Raw genomic sequence first — 19,302 nt, 5'->3', positions numbered from 1 at the left:
TATTTTATTATTTATTTATTTATTTATTTATTACTTTTGGAGATAGAGCCTCTCTCTGCTGCCCAGGCTCGAATATGGTGACGTGATCTCAGCTCACTGCAACCTCCGCCTCCCGGGTTGAAGCGATTCTCCTGCCTGAGCCTCCCTGAGTAGCTGGGATTATAGGCACGTGTCACCATGCCCAGCTGATGTTTGTATGTTTAGTGGAGACGGAGTTTCACAGGTCTTGAACTCCTGACCTTGGGTGGTCTGCTCACCTCGGGCTCCCAAAGTGCTGGGATTACAACCATGGCATTAGCCACCATGCCCAACCTGAATTTACTTTTCTGTTTTTATTTATTTATTTATTTATTTATTTTGAGATGGGGTTTCGCTCGTTACCCAGGCTAGAGTGCAATGGCGCGATCTTGGCTCACCGCAACCTCCGCCTCCTGAGTTCAGGCAATTCTCCTGCCTCAGCCTCCTGAGTAGCTGGGATTACAGGCACGCGCCACCATGCCCAGCTAATTTTTTGTATTTTTAGTAGAGACGGAGTTTCACCATGTTGACCAGGATGGTCTTGATCTCTTGACCTCGTGATCCACCTGCCTCGGCCTCCCAAAGTGCTGGGATTACAGGCCTGAGCCACCACGCCCGGCTTTATTTATTTATTTAATTTACAGAGACAGTGTCTCACTCTGTCACCCAGGTTGGAGTGCAGTGGTGCAGTCAGAGTTCACTGCAGCCTTGAGGACACACAATGAATGACCAATAAGCAGAAGAGTTGTGTATAATCAAAGGAGCATGATGATGGAGAGAGGTGGTTAGGGAGGGCTTCCTGGAAGAGGTGGGATTTGAAGCTAAGTTCTGATGAGGGGAAGGTCCAGGTAGTGGGAATGGTGTGTGTGTGGCCCAGAGGTACGGAGAAGGGATGAGTGTGACATGTGCAGAGAGGCTAGGGCATCCTCGAGAGGCTGGCCAGATCCCCACCTGGCCTCGTGGGGTGACAGGTGGGACCAGGGGTTTGAGTGGATGGGGGGGGCCACAGAATGAGGAGGGTGGAGCAGGAACCCCGCCGAGTGCAGGGACGGGAACAGAGGGCTCACTACATCACTTCAGAGACCAACCACATTTGCAGGGAGCGGGCTGGGCCATGGCCTTTGAGGTCCTGAGGGTAGCAGTTGCTCTGACTGGCTTCTGTGGCAGGTAGCACCTGGGAAGGGAAGCCCCTGGGACCATTCACAGTGACAGAGGGGACAGTGGGAAGGATGGAGGGCTTGGGGCGGAGCCCAGGCTGCCTTCCCAAGCATCCCCCACCACCTCGGGGCACTGGGAGAGCCCCGTGCCCAGAGCTTGACCCAGGCACCAGGAGGACCCAGCAGGGGTGAGAGTGGCCCCCTCGTGGCTGAGCCGCTGGGATTCTGTAGGCTAGGACGGCCACCTCCCCTGCGAGAAGGAAGCTTGAGCACATGCTTTGCTTTCTCAGCACGGCTGCAGGACTCGGGTGGCTCTCTGTTGCCCCAGTCCTGCCTGATGCCTTTCTGGGCCTCACTTTCCCCGTGAGGTCCACAGGTAGGGCCCCTCCTAGTCCCGAGGGAGGGGTGCCTGGTGGGCTCAGGTTCCGCTGTGATACAGGAGCTACACTGATGTTGGCGGTCCACATGGCCCTGCAGGCCCATGTCCAGCCGCCCCATTGACACACCCCTCCCCATGCCGGGCTGCCCGGCTGTCCCTCCCTGCACGCGGACCTGCAGGTGTGTGTGTGTGCACAGTTGTGCCTCTGTCCGGGTTCCTCTCTTCTGCTTCTGGGACTGGTGGGTTCCCACCTTCCTGCGGGAAAAGGGAGACACTCTGTGGCCCAGGCTGGAGTGTGGTGGCGTCATCACAGCTCACTGCAGCCTCTACCTCCTGGCCTTAAACCATCCTCCTGCCTCAGCTTCCTAAGTAGCTGGGACCATAGGTGCACGACACCATGCCTGACTAATTTTGTATGTTTTTGTAGAGATGGGGACTCATCATGTTGCCCAGGCTGGTCTCAAACTCCGGGGCTCCAGTGATCCTCCCGCCTCGGCCTCCCAAAGTGCCGGCACATTCCTGAGCCATTTCGCTGGTCCTCGGGTGGTGCTCGTTGGCTCCTGGTGTTCGGGAGTGCAGGAAGGGAGAGGTTCGAGGCAAAGCTTGATTCCAAGTTCCTCACCCGTGGGGGTCCAGGCTGTGGTACTGCTGTAGACCCCAGCTAGGGCGGCAGGGCGGGGACCTTGTCTTCAGTGGAAGGATAGTGTCTCCATGCTGGCGGATCCCCAACACTGTTAGTGGCGGTGCTGGACTGTGCCCTGGGGGGTGTGGGCTGATGGCCAGCGTCCGCCCACAGTAGCCCTGGTAGGAGGACCTAGCTCCCAGCCCACCCCTCTTCCTGGCAGCCCTGGGAAGGTCAGCCCCAAGGGGAGTGTCAGCCAGCCTTGGGCCTGTGCTTCGGCATCCGGAGCCAGCAGGCAGGTTTCCCAGCTGCACACCTGGTGGCCTCTGCCGTGGTGCTCAGCTCCCTCCTGTGCCCTCACCCATCCAGCATGTGCCCATCTCTGGCTCATGGTGTTAAACACTCAAAGAGGGGCCAGGGCAGGGTGGCAGGGATGAGGTGGGGCTGGGAGGGACAGACGGGGTTCCTGCCACTCCTTCGCTCCCTCTCCCCTCTCCTCTGGTGACTAACCATGTGCCGGGCCTGGGCCTCCAGGGAGCTGGCCATGGGGAGGGACAGGGACGGGTGAGCCTGGTGGCACCTCCCACTCTGGGAGCCAAGGCCACCTCCTCCACCCAAGTAGATAGTGTTCTTCTATTTATTTATTTATTTTTGAGACAGAGTCTCCCTCTGTCGCTCAGGCTGGAATGCAATGGTGTGATCTCTGCTTACTGTTACCTCCACCTCCCGGACTCAAGTGAATCTCCTGCCTCAGCCTCCCAAGTATCTGGGATTACAGGCACCCGTCACCACGCCCAGCTAATTTTTTTGTATTTTTAGTAGAGATAGGGTTTCATCATGTTGGCCAGGCTGGTCTTGAACTCCTGACCTCAGGTGATGGGATTACAGGCGTGAGCTACCAAGCCCGGTATGGATAGTGTTCTTTGGGTTTATTTTTCTGTTTTGATTTTTTTTTTTTTTTTCTTTAGAGTCTAGGTCTTGCTCTGTCACCCAGGCTGGAGTGAAATGGTGCATTCATGGCTAACTCCAGCCTCACCTTCCAGGCACAAGCAATCCTCCCACCTTAGCCTCCTGAGTAGCTGAGACTATGGGTATATGCCACCATGCCCGCCTAATTTTTGTATTTGTTGTAGAGACGGGGTTTTGCTATGTTGCCCAGGCTGTTTTTTAACTCCTGGGCTCAAGCAATCCTAAAAAGTTCCCTAAAAAGCTTCCTTAAAGTGCTAGGATTATAGGCATGAGCCACTGTGCCTTCGATCCTGATTTTTAAAAAATTAGCCATATATGTATATATGTGTGTGTGTGTATGTATGTATTTTGAGACAGTCTAGCTGTGTCAGTTGCCCAGGCTGGAGTGTTTGGCACACTCGGCTCACTGCAACCTCCATCTCCCAGTTAAAGCGATTCTCCTGTCCCAGCTTCTTGAGTAGCTGGGATTACAGGAGCACTAAAGTTCAGCTGATTTTTCTATTTCTTTAGTAGAGATGGCGTTTCGCCATGTTGGCCAAGCTGGTGTCGAACTTCTGAGCTCAGGTGATCCACCTGCCTTGGCCTCCCAAAGTGCTGGAATTACAGGCGTGTGTATTTAAACTGTCTTGGGGCACACAGGCCTGCGTGGTTCCAGAGTCTGGCTACTTGTGACCCAGGTCGGGCTCATTTTGGGGTTGTGTTTTTTTTCTCTATTTGGACTCTGCCCTGTCCTCACCAAACCCCAGCTCAGAGTCCGCCGTGCCGTCATTAAAGTAGCATTAGCGAGTGCCCCTGGCCTATCATTGTTCTGATAGGTTTTATGACATTTTCCAATACTATCCATGGCCGTTGGTCTAATGATCACCGTGGTTGTCTGTCCAGGGGACACAGACAGGCCTTCTGGATGGGGAATGGTAGACGGGGTGATTCCTGGCCCTGAGGACCCTGTTTGGGGTTTGGGGGAGCTCGGTACGTCATAAGGAAACGTTTCGGGGTGAAGGAGCTGTGCGGATGGCTGTGCAGGACCATTGGGGTTCTGAGGAGCCCAGGGAGGGGTGAGGGCATTGGGGCCAGTGAGCCTGGGGCAAGCTGGGTGCTGGCTGAGGGTCTCACTTCCACCTGGCCCCCCTGCAGGGCATGGCCGAGCAGATGAGGACTGTGTGGATGACCGGGCCAGACACCGGGAGGAGCGGCTGCTGGGGGCGCGGCTGGACCGGGATCAGGAGAAGCTGCTCAGGTGAGGGCATCGGGGGAGCCCGGGGGCTTGGGGATGTCTCAGAGCCCCTGGGGCTGAGGGGCAGCTGGATGACTGCAGGTGGGCTTCGCCTCTTGACTGCAGCTACTGTGGTCCTGAGAGCAGGACCCACCCTGGTCCTCAGCATCGGGCCAGCTCTCCCAGGCCAGGTGGCCCCACGGCCCCTTCCTGTGAGTGTGGGAGGCGCTGGGCGGCCCTTCTGTTCCCCATGGTGGTTGTCCTGACTCGTGGCCTGGTGGCGAATGGTTCCTTGGGGTAACGGCCCTTCTTCCTCTTATTCCCTGGGCTGTCTGAATCACTACATCTGTGATTCTCCTTCCAGAGAGAGTAAGGAGCTGGCAGACCTGGCCCGCCTGCACCCTACCAGCTGTGCTCCTAACGGCCTCAACCCCAACCTCATGGTGACCGGGGGCCCGGCGCTGGCGGGCTCAGGGCGCTGGTCTGCCGACCCCGCAGCCCATCTGGCCACGCACCCCTGGCTGCCCCGCTCGGGCAGCACATCCATGTGGCTTGCCGGACACCCCTATGGTGAGTGCAGGGCGTGGGGACTCTCCCCTTCTCTGAGGGAGGGGTGGGAGGGCACGGGTGCAGGATGACAGCTCAGGGCTGGCTACCGCCTGCCTGCCTGCCGTTTCCTGGGGGGCCTGGGCCTGGCTTCCGCATTCGTCTTTAGAAGGAATGATAATGGCATCTGCCTCGTGGGGGCCCCTCTGCCCTACGTGTTTGGGGCAGATGCCCAGTGGAGGTGGCTCTGTGAGGCTCTTTGTATTCAGCCAGCACCCCTGCCCCTTGGCTTCCCCACTGGGGGCCCCAAGCGGTTCAGGACTTGGAGGGCGGTGCTGGGCTGAGGCTCCCCAGGGAAAACCGCCTGGCGGGGGGGGTCCCAGCACTGACTCGGATGTGGGCTTCTCCTCCTAGGCTTGGGCCCCCCATCTCTGCACCAGGGCATGGCCCCTGCGTTTCCACCCGGCCTAGGGGGCTCCCTACCGTCGGCCTACCAGTTTGTCAGGGACCCCCAGTCGGGCCAGCTGGTGGTCATTCCCAGTGATCACCTGCCTCACTTCGGTAAGTGGACCCTCCGTGTGGCCAGCATGGGCCGGGCTGGCCACGCCCAGTGAGATGGTCTCTGATGGCAAGGGCCTCCCGCCAAGGGGTGGCGGCCGGCAGACCTGGGGGGGCTGGGGGAGGCGGACAGGGGTTCAGAGAGACGATGCCTGCCGCCAGCGTTAGAAAGCTTTGGGGTTCTTGTTGCAGTGAGCTCCCACCCAGAAGCTCCATAAAGAGAAGTGAGACCGGCAGCCCTGGGTGGGGCTGGGATTCCCCCTACCTGGCACCCTCATCGCCTCAGGAACCCCGCTTGCAGAGCGCTGGGAGGGGCGGGGGAGGCCGTTTCCTAGGTCCCCACAGTGGCCCTTCCTGCACGTCTGCATGCTGACCTGTTCTGGTTGTGAGGCTGTGGGGCGGTCATCTCACCCCAGTCTGTGGACAGGGTCGTGTTCCCCGGGCCTGGGGTGCATGCATGGCCAGTGGAGGACAGGACGGGCTTCCTGGACACTGGGGAGCAGCTGGGTTACCTGCAGAGCTCAGCTCCCTGCTGTGTGAGAGGCCCCTCTCCGGCCTTAGCATCCCCTCTATAAATGGGCATGGTGGTGCAGCGTCAGGCTGCAGGTACAGCCCACTGTCTGTGTCCCCGCAGCGGAGCTGATGGAGCGGGCCACCGTGCCACCCCTCTGGCCCGCCCTGTACCCACCAGGCCGCAGCCCCCTGCACCATGCCCAGCAGCTGCAGCTTTTCTCGCAGCAGCACTTCCTGCGGCAGCAGGAGTTCCTGTACCTGCAGCAGCAGGCGGCTCAGGCCCTGGAACTGCAGAGGAGTGCCCAGCTAGTGGTAAGTTGGGGAGGATGAGGTGCAGCCCCCTCTGGGGGCCCTGCGAGTAATAAGGCAGATGAGTCAGCCAGCAGAAACTCCAGACAGTTAATGGGGAGGGGCAGAAAACAGCAGAGGAGCAGGTGGTCAGAGAGGGCTTCCTGGAGGAGGCAGTGTTGGAACGGAGACCTGGAGCCATCTACGGAAGAGCTCTCCAGGCAGTGGGAGCTGTGAGCAGAGGTGGATGGAGCCTGGCAGGGCAGGGTGCAAGAACAAGTGGGAAACCAAGGCAGACAGGTGGCCTGGGGGACTGGGGAAGGGTGACTGGACGCTGAAGGAGTCCCGGGGACTCCTGCTGTTGCCTGAGCCCAGCCTGGCCACTTCTTTCCAGGTGGCCTCTCGGAGAGGCACATGGCGGGGGCCTGGCCAGCTGCCTCCTGATGGCGTGGTCCCGTAAGATAGGTGGGCAGGAGGGGTCTGTTCTGGAGGAGTTTGCCTGGTTGGCATATGCAGCAGGAAGCCCTCAGAGCCCGAGCCCTGGGTCTGAATCTTAGATCTGCCAGGCCTGGCTGTGTGCCTTTGAGCAAGTGGCTTCACCTCTCTGGGCTTCAAGTTTCCTCTCCCAGAAACAGAGATGCTAGTGTTGCCTAGTTCTTGTGTTGCTAAATATGACTGTTTAGTAATTGGGAGAGTGGCCTGTCCTTGGAGCGCTTCGTACTGGTTTTGTTTTTTTTTGGAGATGGAGTCTTGCTCTGTCACTCAGGCCGGGAGTGCAGTGGCACAATCTCGGCTCACCGCAACCTCCACCTCCTGGGTTCAAGCAATTCTCCTGCCTCAGCCTCCCACATAGCTGGGACTACAGGTGTGTGCCATCACGCCCAGCTAATTTTTTGTATTTTTAGTAGAGAGAGGGTTTCACCATGTTGGCCAGGCTGGTCTTGAACTCCAGACTTTAGGTGATTGCCTTGGCCTCCCAAAGTGCTGGGATTATAGGTGTGAGCCATGATGCCCGGCCCCTGATGTGTTTTGTATATTGACTGACCCACCCAGGTAGGCATTGGTGATCGGGAAGCCGACTCCCTCCCATTTCCTCATAAAAGGCACACCTGGGCTCCTCCTACCCCCGTTTTGGGGCATTTTGAGACCCTAAAATGATACTGCAGTGAAACAGGAAGGTTCAGCAGGTGGCGAGTGCTCTGTGAAGGCCGCTGTCCCAACGCCATCGAGGTGTGGGGCCTCGTGCTCCCACCTGGCCCCCCTTGGCCTGACTGTGAGGGTCCCTGCAGGGCCAAGCCATGGTCGGATTCCCCCATCAGTCCTGGTCCGAAGGGGCCCACCAAAGCTCCTCACCCCAGCTCTGCCTTTCGGGGTTTTGACTCGTAGGCTGGGACGGAATGGCCGTCTCTGGCCTGGGAGCGGGTGGGCAGCCTGGACTCCAGGTCCTGCATAAGGTTCTCCTCCGGCCGGGGGACCCTGGGGTCAGGGAAGGTGCTGGGGGTGGGGGGGACTCATGCTGCGCTGACCCTGCCTGCCGGCCCCTCCCCAGCAGGAGCGGCTGAAGGCACAGGAGCACCGGGCGGAGATGGAGGAGAAGGGGAGCAAGCGGGGTCTGGAGGCCGCAGGCAAGGCTGGCCTGGCCACCGCCGGCCCTGGGCTGCTGCCTCGGAAGCCCCCCGGCCTGGCTGCCGGCCCTGCGGGCACCTATGGCAAGGCCGTGAGTCCGCCACCATCGCCCCGTGCGTCCCCTGTGGCTGCCCTGAAAGCCAAGGTCATCCAGAAGCTGGAGGATGTGTCCAAGCCACCCGCCTACGCCTACCCCGCCACCCCCCGTTCCCACCCCACCAGCCCACCGCCCGCCTCCCCGCCGCCCACCCCGGGTATCACCCGCAAGGAGGAGGCCCCCGAGAATGTGGTCGAGAAGAAAGACTTGGAGTTGGAGAAGGAAGCCCCTAGCCCCTTCCAGGCCTTGTTCTCAGGTAGGATATGGCTGAGACCCTCAGGGTCTCAGTCTGGCCCTGGCGTGGTAGAACTTCTCACCCATCTCTTCATTGACCCATTCATTCATTCATTCCATCTCCATGGAGCACCTCCTGCATACCAGGCCGGCTGCCAGACATGGAACAAACACAGGCGCTCACAGTCACATCCAGCCTCTCCTCAGCCCCTCCTCAGTGGTAGTGTCAGAGAAATGGGTGTAATATTCGAAGCTGCTTCCGGACAAGTTGTTCTGAGCTTTCAACCTTGCCAGACCTGTCACACACTCAGCACGCAGTCAGCGCTAACTTCTGCCTTGGCAATGATGGTCCAGGGACACCGGTTCTGGGCAGCTGTACCCCCGTGCCAAGTGTCGCATGAACATACCCACTCTTCCCAACTCCTGTGTCAGCAGGGACCCGAAGCAGGTGGCTTTGGGGGCTGGGACTGTGTTCTTCTTCCCTGGGGGGTATCAGGTGTGTGAGTGCCTGCTTGGGAGGACTTCAGTTCAAATTCAGATTCTGGCACCAAGGCTGGGTGAGCTCAGGACAGTGGTGGCTGAGTTCTTAGCTTGTGCCTGGCCAGCGCCTGACTCTCCTGCGTGAGTTTCCCTTTTGCATGCCTCCAGCTTGCCTGCTTCCGTGCTGGGCCGGAGCGGCGCAGAGGATCAGGGGCACACAGGCCTACTCTCAGGGAGATTATATCCGGGACAGAACTGGGTTGCTGTTTCTTTTTTTTGAGTCAGAGTTTTGCTCTCATTGCCCAGGCCGGAGTGTAATCACACCTTCTTGGCTCACTGCAACCTCCGCCTCCCAGGTTCAAGCGATTTCTCCTGTCTCAGCCTCCCGAGTAGCTGGGATTACAGGCTTGTGCCGCTGTGCCCGGCAAATTTTGTATTTTTAGTAGAGACGGGTTCCTCCATGTTGGTCAGGCTGGTCTTGAACTCCTGACCCCTGGTGATCCCCCCACCTTAGCCTCCCACAGTGCTGGGATTACAGGTGTGAGCTACCATGCCCAGCCAGGTATTCTTCTTCCTTTTTTTTCTTTCCTAAGATGGAGTCTTGCTCTGTTTTCTGAGCTGGAGTGCAGTGGTGCGATTTTGGCTCACTGCAACGTCCGCCTTCTGGGTTCAAGCAATTCTCTGCATCAGCCTCCCAAGTAGCTGGGACTAGGTACCCACCACCACATCTGGCTAATTTTTGTATTTTTAGTAGCGATGGGGTTTCACCATGTTGGCCAGGCTGGTCTTGAACTCCTGACCTCAGGTGATCTGCTCACCTTGGCCTCCCAAAGTTCCGGGATTACAGGCATGAGCCACTGCGCCCAGCCAGTATTATTTTTTTTGAGATAGGATCTTCGCTCTGTCACCCAGGCTTGTACTGCAGTGGTGCAATCACAGCTCACTGCAGCCTTGAACACCTGGACTCAAGCAATCCTCCTGCCTCTGCCTCCCAGGCAGCTTGGACTATAGGTGTGCACCACTGCACTTGGCTATTTTTTTATATTCGTACATTTTGTGTATCACTGTGTTTCCAAGGCTGGTCTCAAACTCCTGAGCTCAAGCGATCCTCCCACCTCCCACCTTGGCTTCCCGAAGTGCTGGGATTATAGGCTTGAACCACTGCACCTAGCTTTGCTGTTACGTTTTGTTTTGTTTTGAGACATGGTCTTGTTCTGAGGCTGGAGTGCAGTGGTACCATCATAGGTCACTGCAGCCTTGATCTCCCAGCCTCAAGTGATCTTTCCACCTTAGCCTCCCAAATAGCTGGGACTACAGGAGTGTGCCACCATGACCAGCCAATTTTTTTTTTTTTTCAGGAGAGATGGAGTCTCAGAGGCTAGGCTCAGTGGCTCACGCCTGTAATCTCAGCAATTTGAGAAGCCGAGGCAGGTGGATCACCTGAGGTTAGGAGTTTGAGGCCAGCCTGGCCAACATGGTGAAACCCAGTCTCTACTAAAAATACAAAAGATTAACCAGGTGTGGTGTCTCATGTCTATGGTCCCAGCTGCTCTGGAGGCTGAGGCAGGAGAGTGGCTTGAATTCAGGAGGCGCAGGTTGCAGTGAGCCGAGATCGTCATTGCATTCCAGCCTGGCTGACGAGAGCGAAACTCCATCTCAAAAAAATAAATAAATAAATAAATAAATAAAAGGGATGGGGTCTCACTATGTTGCCCAGGCTGGTCTTGAACTTCTGAACTTAAGCGATCATCCCACTTTGGCCTCCTAACAGCGTGGTGGCTCACACCTGGTCCTGCTTAAACAACTGCACTTTTTCTTTTCTTTCTTTCTTTCTTTTTTTTTTTTTTTTAGATGCTCAGCTCTCTGCAGCCTCTGCCTCCCAGGTTGAAGCGATTCTCCTGCCTCAGCCTCCCAAGTAGCTGGGACTACAGGCACACGCTGCCCCACCCAACTAATTCTTTGTATTTTTAGTAGAGACGGGGTTTCACTATGTTGGCCAGGATGGTCTTGATCTCCTGACTCGTGATCTGCCTGCCTCAGCCTGCTAAAGTGCTGGGATTACAGGCGTGAGCCACTGCACTCGGCTGAACAACTGGTTTAATGGGTGGAGTGGCAGATTCTTGTAGGGTCGAGGGGCCAGACCCCACAGGTGGGTGAAGGCAGTATTAGGTCTGTGCAGATCTCATGAAGTATTTGCTTCTGGTCTAGCCTTGTGCTGGGTGCTGAGTGGGGAAGGAACAAGAGAGAAAACTGTGGGGTTTGGCCTTCAATACAAGACCCCAGGGACGGGAAGGCGGCCAGTTTTTCACTATGGTGCCAATTTTGAGGCCGTTAGGTCTCTGAGATCACACCTAGAACAGCTCCCGGCCCTGCAGCTGGGTAAGCAGAGGGTGGCTGGGTGTCTGGGTCTGTCTGGGGTGGTGGGCAGGTGTCAACGGGGACACAGCATGCCAGATCCCGGGGCTCCCATGCTGACCCCTGTGTCCTTGACAGATATCCCGACCAGGTACCCGTTCCAAGCCCTGCCGCCGCACTACGGGAGGCCCTACCCTTTCCTGCTGCAGCCCACGGCGGCTGCTGACGCGGATGGCCTGGCCCCTGATGTGCCACTCCCAGCTGATGGGCCCGAACGCCTGGCACTCTCGCCCGAAGACAAGCCCATCCGATTGTCACCCTCCAAGATACCAGAGCCGCTGCGGGAGGGCCCGGAGGAAGAACCACTGGCCCAGCGGGAAGTGAAGGCGGAGGTGGAGGACATAGACGAGGGCCCCGCAGAGCTGCCGCCCCTGGAGTCGCCGCTGCCACTGTCCGCTGCAGAAGCCATGGCTACCCCGAGCCCTGCAGGCAGTTGTGGAGGTGGCCTGTTGGAGGCCCAGGCGCTGAGTGCCACCGGGCAGGGCTGTGTGGAGCCCTCCGAGTGCTCAGACTTTGCAGAGGGGCCTGAGGCACGGGCGGATTCCCCAGGCCGGACAGAACCCTGCACGGCCGCCCTGGACCTGGGGGTGCAGCGGGCACCCGAGACACTGGTGGAGACCAAGGAGGAGCCCGTGGAGGTGCCTGTGGCAGTGCCCGTGGCAGAGGCAGTGCCTGAGGAAGGCCTGGCCCAGGCAACTCCAAGCGAGCCCCAGCCCAGCCTTCAAATGGACTGTGACATGCCTGCTGGGGAGGGACAGTGCCCGAGCCTGGAGCCCCAGGAGGCCCTGCCTGTGCCCGGCAGCACTCGCTACCTGGAAGAGGGAAACTCTGACCAGTTCCTGCCTGACCTGGAGGACCCACTGGCTGGCATGAATGCCCTGGCGGCGGCTGCAGAGCTGCCCCAGGCCAGGCCTCTGCCCTCCCCTGGCGCTGCTGGAGCCCAGGCTGTGGAGAAGCTGGAAGTGGCCGAGAGCCTTGTCCTGGAGCAGAGCTTCCTGCACGGGATCACGCTGCTGAGCGAGATCGCAGAGCTGGAGCTGGAGAGGAGGAGCCAGGAGCTGGGAGGTGAGAGTGCACCACCGGGTCATGCAGATTCTGGAATTAATTAATTAATTTATTTATTTAGAGACAGAGTCATGCTCTGTCACCCAGGCTGGAGTGCAATGGTGCGATGTTGGCTCACTGCAACCTCTGCTTCCCAGAGGCATTCAGCAATTCTCCTGCCTCAGCTTCCTGGGTAGCTGGGACTACAAGCCTGTGTCACCACATTCAGCTAATTTTGTATTCTTAGTAGAGATGGCGTTTCACTATGTTGGCCGGGCTGGTCTTGAACTCCAGACTTCAGGTGATCCGCCTGCCTCGGCTTCCCAGAGTGCTGGGATTACAGGCGTGAGCCACCATGCCTGGTCCCTCTTGAATTTTATTTTTGTGGAGACAGGGTCTTGCTATATTGCCCAGGCTGGAGTGTAGTGGCACAGTCTTAGCTCACTGCAGCCTTAAATTCCTGGGCTCAAGTGATCCTCCCTTCCCAGCCTCCCAATTAGCTTGGGCTATAGGGGTCTACCACTAAGCCAAGCTTACTTTTAAAAAAGTTATATTTTTAGAAATGGGGTCTTGCTCTGTTGCCCAGTTTGGTCTTGAACTCCTGGACTTCAAGCAATTTTGTCTGCCTTGACCTCTCAGAGTGCTGCAATTATAGCCGTGAGCCACTGTGCCCGGCCTCTTAAACAGTTTTTTAATAAGATTTTTGAATTTTGAAAAACCCCAGAATGTGATTTATTCATACTGATTTTTTGAAAAATTGTGGTAAGATACGCATAACAAAATGTTACATCTTGCGCGTTTTAAGCGTCCGTTGAGCAGCATGGTAAGTGCATTCACACTTGGTAGCCAATTGGTGGGTTTCTTGGTGGTGAAATTTCTCATTATGTCAATGGTGTGTTTTAGCAGGATTTCTAGGGTTGCAAGGGACAGAAACTCTGATTTAAATTGGTTTAGGCGGGAGAGAGTAATTTGGCTGGTAGAACTGAAGTCCAGCAGAAATTAGGTAATTTCAGGTATGGCTGGATCTAGGTGTTCAAGCCAAGACACCGTTTCTCTCTTCCTGCACAGGCCCTTCCCTAGGCTCTGTTATCTGTGTTTCTGTTTCCTTCCCTCCCTCCCTCTTGCTGTTCTACTTTTCTTTCTCTTGGCCTCATTCAAGGCTGACTTAACCATCCTCATTGGGGCGAGGGGTGGTCTCCGTTCCTCCGAGGCCCGTGGGCCTGCTAAGCAGCCTTATGAAAGAGGCCACCTGTTTCTTGGTAGCTTTGACAAAACACTGAGATTCACTCTCATAGGCTGACTGGTGTTCATGCTTTTTGTTTTGTTTTGTTTTTGAGATGGTCTCAGTCTGTTGCCCACACTGGAGTGCAGTGGCACCCTCTTGGCTCATTGCAGCCTCCACCCTTTTGGGTTTAAGTGAATCTCCTGACTCTGCCTCTCAAGTAGCTGGGATTACAGGCATGTGCCACCATGCCTGGCTAGTTTTCGTAGTTTCAGTAGAGATGGGGTTTTGCCATGTTGGCCAGGCTGGTCTCGAACTTCTGACCTCAAGTAATCCTTGACCTCATGAAGTGCTGGAATTATAGGTGTGAGCCACCACCCCCGGCCTTGGTTCATGCTTTTTGCTGGCATTTCAGAACATGGGCTGGGGTGATCGTACCTGTCCTTTGATGAGGGATGGGGTGTCGGGTGGGGAGGGACGGTTCTCAAAGAGAATGGGATGCCCTCAGCAGAAAGGGCAGTGACTTATGGGCCAGTCACGGAATGACTGACGTTCAGTGTAGAAAATTGGACCCAGAACCAGTTTGGAAGAGAGGCCTGGGCAGCAGCTGTTGAAGAGAATCATATCCCTGCCAGTGTTTCGGTATATTTCCTCTAGAACTTTCTCTACACACATATACTTACTTCTTAAATCAAGATCTTCTTGTAAATAGGGTTCTGTAATCTGCCTTTTTCACTTAAAAATTTCTTCTTCTTTTTTTTTTGGGAGACAGTCTAGTGGCACAGTGTAGCCCAGGCTGGAGTGCAGTGGCGCAATCTCTGCTCACTGCCACCTCCACCTCTCAGGTTCAAGTGATCCTCCTGCCTCAGTCTCCTGAGCACCTGGGATTACAGGCATGCACCACCATGCCTGGCTATCTTTTTTTTTTTTTTTTTTTTTGAGACAGAGTTTCGCTCTTGTTACCCAGGCTGGAGTGCAATGGCGCGATCTCGGCTCACCGCAACCTCCGCCTCCTGGGTTCAGGCAATTCTCCTGCCTCAGCCTCCTGAGAGGCTGGGATTACAGGCACGCGCCACCATGCCCAGCTAATTTTTTGTATTTTGAGTAGAGACGGGGTTTCACCACGTTGACCAGGATGGTCTCGATCTCTTGACCTCGTGATCCACCCGCCTCGGCCTCCCAAAGTGTTGGGATTACAGGCGTGAACCACCGCGCCCGGCCTCTTTTTGTATTTTTAATGGAGATGGGGTTTCACCATGTTGGCCAGGTTGGTCTCAAACTCCTGACCTCAAGTGACCTCAAGCGTCTTGGCCACCCAGAGTGCTGGGATTGCAGATATGAGCCACCGTTCTCAGCCATTTTACTTAAAATGTTCTTTATTAAACATTTTTCAAAGCTGTGGGGTTACTCCTGACCCTGTAATACTCCCGCCTCGGCCTCCCAAAGTGTTGGGATTACAGGCATGAGCCACCGCACCCAGCCAAAGCTGTGGTTTAAAAAAAAATTTAAAAAAAATCATTGTTTTAGAAAGTGCCCGATGTTGTGCCTGGCGGTGGCCCTGGCCCTCGATGGCCCAGTTAGATGTTAAGACATTTTCATTTGCTTTAAGACAAAATTGTCCCCCCAGCCCCCACTCATTGCAAATAATGTGATGATTATCCTTGAAGAAAAAAAATCCTTGTCCATATCTCTGATTTGCCTGGGATTATAGTCCCAGAGGTAGAGCTGGTGCATCCAAACAAGGCCATGTTTTCAAGGCTTTTTGACTGTCACGGTCAGATGGCCCGCACGCCTGGAGAAGCCACGCTTCTGTTAAATCTGTGGGAGCGATGCCCCTTCCCTGCTGGGTGGCGGTGTTCCTAAATTCATCGCTTCTTTTCTTTCACTAAAATCGTTCAACAAAAACTTTTGTTTTTTATTTTGTAGAAGAAAATAAAAACTCCCTTGGTTTTCCTTTCCACCTGGTACTGGCTTTTTCTTTTTTTTTCTTTGAGTCTTGCTCTGTCGCTCAGGTTGGAGTGCAGTGGCACCATCTCAGCTCACTGCAACCTCTGCCTCCCGGGTTGAAGCAATTCTCCTGCCTCAGCTTCCCAAGTAGCTGGGACTACAGGTGCGCATCACCACACCCAGCTAGTTTTCTATTTTTAGTAGAGATGAGGTTTCACCTTGCTAGCTAGGCTGGTTTTGAACTCCTGACCTCGTGATCCACCCACCTCCGCCTCCCAAAGTGCTGGAATTACAGGCGTGAGCCCCCGTGCCTGGCTTTTTTTCTTTTTTAATTTAATTTTTTTTGAGACGGAATATCCCTCTTGCCCAGGCTGGAGTGCGGTGGTGTGATATCTGCTCACTGCAGCCTCTGCCTCCTGAGTTCAAGTGATTCTCCTCCTGCCTCAGCCTCTCAAGTAGCTGGGACTACAGGCGCATGCTACCATGTCCGGCTAATTTTTATATTTTTAGTAGAGATGGGGTTTCACCATATTGGCCATGTTGGTCTTGAACCCCTGGCCTCAGTGATCCGCCCGCCTCAGCCTCCCAAAATGCTGGAATTACAAGTGTGAGTCACCGCAACCAGCCCAGAATTCTCCACCCTATTGGGACACCAGCCTTGCTGAGTTAGGGCCCACTGCCATGAGTGTAACTTGGTCACCTCTGTAAAAACCCTGTCTCCCCCGAAGATTACCTTCTGAGGTTACTGGTGGTTCGGACTCCAGCATATTAAATGGTTGGAGACACAGTTGAACCCGCTCAACCCATCACATCTGGCCTAGATAGAGTACATTGCCTGTCGTTTGAGAGCTTCGGCAAGATGGGTTTGTGGGAGGGTGAAGGAGGTGACCGGAAAACAGAGCAGCCCTCCTTACCTCACACTGTCGACTCTTAACGTCTCACAGGATGTCAACGGGGGCAGGTGGCACAGAGGCGTCACTGGGGTAGGCGAGAGGGCTTCAATCTAACACCATCCTTTGGGAGCTGATGAGGTTTGCAGCTTTGTGGCCTCAGTTTCCCTAAAGATAGAAAAGTGACCGGGTGCAGTGGCTCACACCAGTAATACCAGCACTTTGGGATGTTGAGGTGGTTGGATCACTTGAGGTCAGGAGTTTGAGACCAGCCTGGCCAACGTAGTGAAACCCTGTCTTTATGAAAAATCAAAAAATTAGGCTGGGTGTGGTGGCTCACGCCTGTAATCCAAGCACTTTGGAGGCCAAGGCGGGCGGATCACCTGAGGTCGGGAGTTCAAGACCAGCCTGACCAACATGGTGAAACCCCATCTTTTAAAAAAAAAATAAAATAAAAAAATTAGCCGGGTGTGGTAGCACATGCCCAGCTACTCAGAGGGTGAGGCAGAAGAATTGCTTGACCCAGGAGGCGGAGGTTGCAGTGAGCCGAGATCACGCCCCTGCACTCCAGCCTTTGAGACAGAGCAAGAAAAGAAAAGAAAAGAAAAAGGGCAAAGTGGCTGGGCGTGGTGGCTCACCTCTGTAATCCCAGCACTTTGGGAGGCCAAGGTGGGTGGATCACAAAGGTCACGAGTTCGAGACCCACCTGGCCAGCATGGTGAAACCCAATCTCTACTAAAGATACAAAAACATCAGCCAGGCGTGATGGATCGTGCCTGTAATTCCAGCTAGTTGGCAGGAGAATTGCTTGAACCCGGGATGTGGAGGTTGCAATGAGCCAAAATTGTGCCACTGCACTCCAGCCTGGGTGACGGGGTGAGACTCTGTCTTGGGGGGGTGGGGGGAAAGGAGCAAAGCAAGCAGTTTTCAACTGGGACAATTTTGTTCCCCCAGGGAACACTGGCAACCACATATTTTGGTTGTCACAGCTTGTGGGGAGCACTACTGACATCTAGTGGGTAAAGGCAGGGACTCAGTGAGACACCCTTCAATGAAGGCAGAGGTCAGCCTCCAACAGAGATGTGAATAGTGAATGGTGAAATGTGAATAGTGCCAAGGCAGAGAAGCCCCACCCTCAGCAGCATCATTAGTCACGTCCGTCCCTGGAACCTTGCCCATTGCCAATGGAAAATACGGTTTTCTTCTCACCACATGTGGACCTTCACAAAATTTGATAATTTAGATTACAAAGAGGATGTCAGGTGGGCACAGTGGCTCATGTCTGTAATCCCAGGACTTTGGGAGGCCAAGGCGGAAGGATTGCTTGTGCCCAGGAGTTGTAAGACCAGCCTGGGGCCGGGCGTGGTGGCACACTCCTGTAATCCCAGCACTTTGGGAGGCCCGAGGCGGGCAGATGTTGAGGTCAAGAGATCAAGAGCATCCTAGCCAATGTGGTGAAATTCATCTCTACTAAAAATAAAAAAAAAATAAAAAAAATAAAAAAAAAATAGCTGGGTGTGGTATTGCACGCCTGTAATTGCAGCCACTTGGGAGGCTGAGAGAGAATTGCTTGAACCCAGGAGGTGGAGGTTGTAGTGAGCCCGGATTGCACCCCTGCCACAGCCTGGTGACAGAGTGAGACTTCGTCTCAAAAGAAAGACCAGGCGGGGCAACATGGCGAGGACCCCATCTCTACTAAAAATGGGAAAAAAAAAAAAAAAAAAAAAAAAGATTAGCTGGGTGTGGTGGCTCATGCCTGTAATCCCAGCACCTTGGGAGGCTGAGGTGGGCGGATCATAAGGTCAGGAGTTTGAGACTATAGCCTGGCCAACATGGTAAAACCCTGTCTGTACTAAAAATACAAAAAAATTAGCTGGGGGTGGTAGCTGGCCTGTAACCCCAGCTACTTGGGAGGCTGAGGCAGGGAAATTGAACCCAGCCTATGGAGGTTGCAGTGAGCTGAGATCGCACCACCGCACTCCAGCCTGGGTGACAGGATGAGACTCCTTCTCAAAAAAAAAAAAAAAAACCAAAAAAACACTCATCAATACAAGAACATTCTAGGCTACCCCTTACGTGCCCTCCCCCCTATGATTCCGCATAAGCTGCTGCTGCCTACTAGGTTTGGCCATTTGAAATTGCTGACATTCTAGTGTTTTTGACCTTGAGAGATGGTGGTTTTTATAAGGTTCAAGCTGATTATAATGAAGTCGATGTTTGTTTTGTGCTAATACGAAAAAAGCTGTTAAGCAGAAAAAAATATGTGATATGGTATGTATTGATTGAGATATCCTTTTTCCTTTTTTTTTTTTTTTTCCCCTGAGACAAGAGTCTCCCTCTGTGGCCCAGACTGGAGTGCAGTGGGTTGATCATGGCTCATTGCAACCTCCACCTCCCAGGTTCAAGCGATTCTTGTGCCTCAGCCCCCCAAGTAGCTGGGATTACAGGTGGCCACCACCATGCCCAGCTAATTTTTGTATTTTTAGTAGAGAGGGGGTTTTGCCATGTTGGTTGGGCTGGTCCTGGCCTCAAGCCATATGCCTGCGTTGGCCTCTCAAAGTGCTGGGGTTACAGGCATGAGCCACCATGCCTGGCCTGAGGTCATTTTTACATATATATATGTGTATATATGTTTTTTCTTTGAGATGGGCTGGCCATGTTGCACAGGCTGGAGTGCAGTGGTGTGATCATGGCTCACTGCAGTCTTAACCTCCCGGACTCAAGTGATCCTCCTGCCTCAGCCTTCCAGGTAGCTGGGACTGCACGCACCCACTTTATATTTACTTTAATTTTTGTTTTTTGAACTGGAGTCTCACTCTGTTGTCCAGGTTGGAGTGCAGTGGCTCAGTGTTGCCTCGTTGCAACTCATGCCTCCTGAGATTCAGCAATTCTGGTGCCTCAACCTCCCAAATAGCTGGGACTACAGGTGTACACCACCATGCCCAGCTAATTTTTGGATTTTTAGTAGAGATGGGGTTTTCCCATGTTGGCCAGGCTGGTCTCAAAACTCCTGACCTCAAATGATCCGCCCGCCTTGGCCTCCCACGGTGTTGGGATTACAGGAGTGAACCACCGTGCCTAGCC

General features: G+C 54.8%; 1 protein-coding gene across 1 annotated transcript in view; it reads left to right on the top strand.

The window, feature by feature from the left end:
• TNRC18 (trinucleotide repeat containing 18) overlaps nucleotides 1-19,302 on the top strand; it is a 112,728-nt gene that overhangs the window by 38,539 nt on the left and 54,887 nt on the right. Inside the window, 6 exon segments of the mRNA XM_074390629.1 lie at nucleotides 4,280-4,382; nucleotides 4,723-4,928; nucleotides 5,319-5,465; nucleotides 6,097-6,287; nucleotides 7,813-8,242; nucleotides 11,194-12,180. Coding sequence (XP_074246730.1) covers nucleotides 4,280-4,382; nucleotides 4,723-4,928; nucleotides 5,319-5,465; nucleotides 6,097-6,287; nucleotides 7,813-8,242; nucleotides 11,194-12,180 — 2,064 coding nt within the window.

The sequence above is a fragment of the Saimiri boliviensis genome, chromosome 20, assembly GCF_048565385.1.
Source record: "Saimiri boliviensis isolate mSaiBol1 chromosome 20, mSaiBol1.pri, whole genome shotgun sequence".
Classification (NCBI taxonomy): domain Eukaryota; kingdom Metazoa; phylum Chordata; class Mammalia; order Primates; family Cebidae; genus Saimiri; species Saimiri boliviensis.
This window is presented reverse-complemented; position numbering and strand designations above follow the sequence as displayed.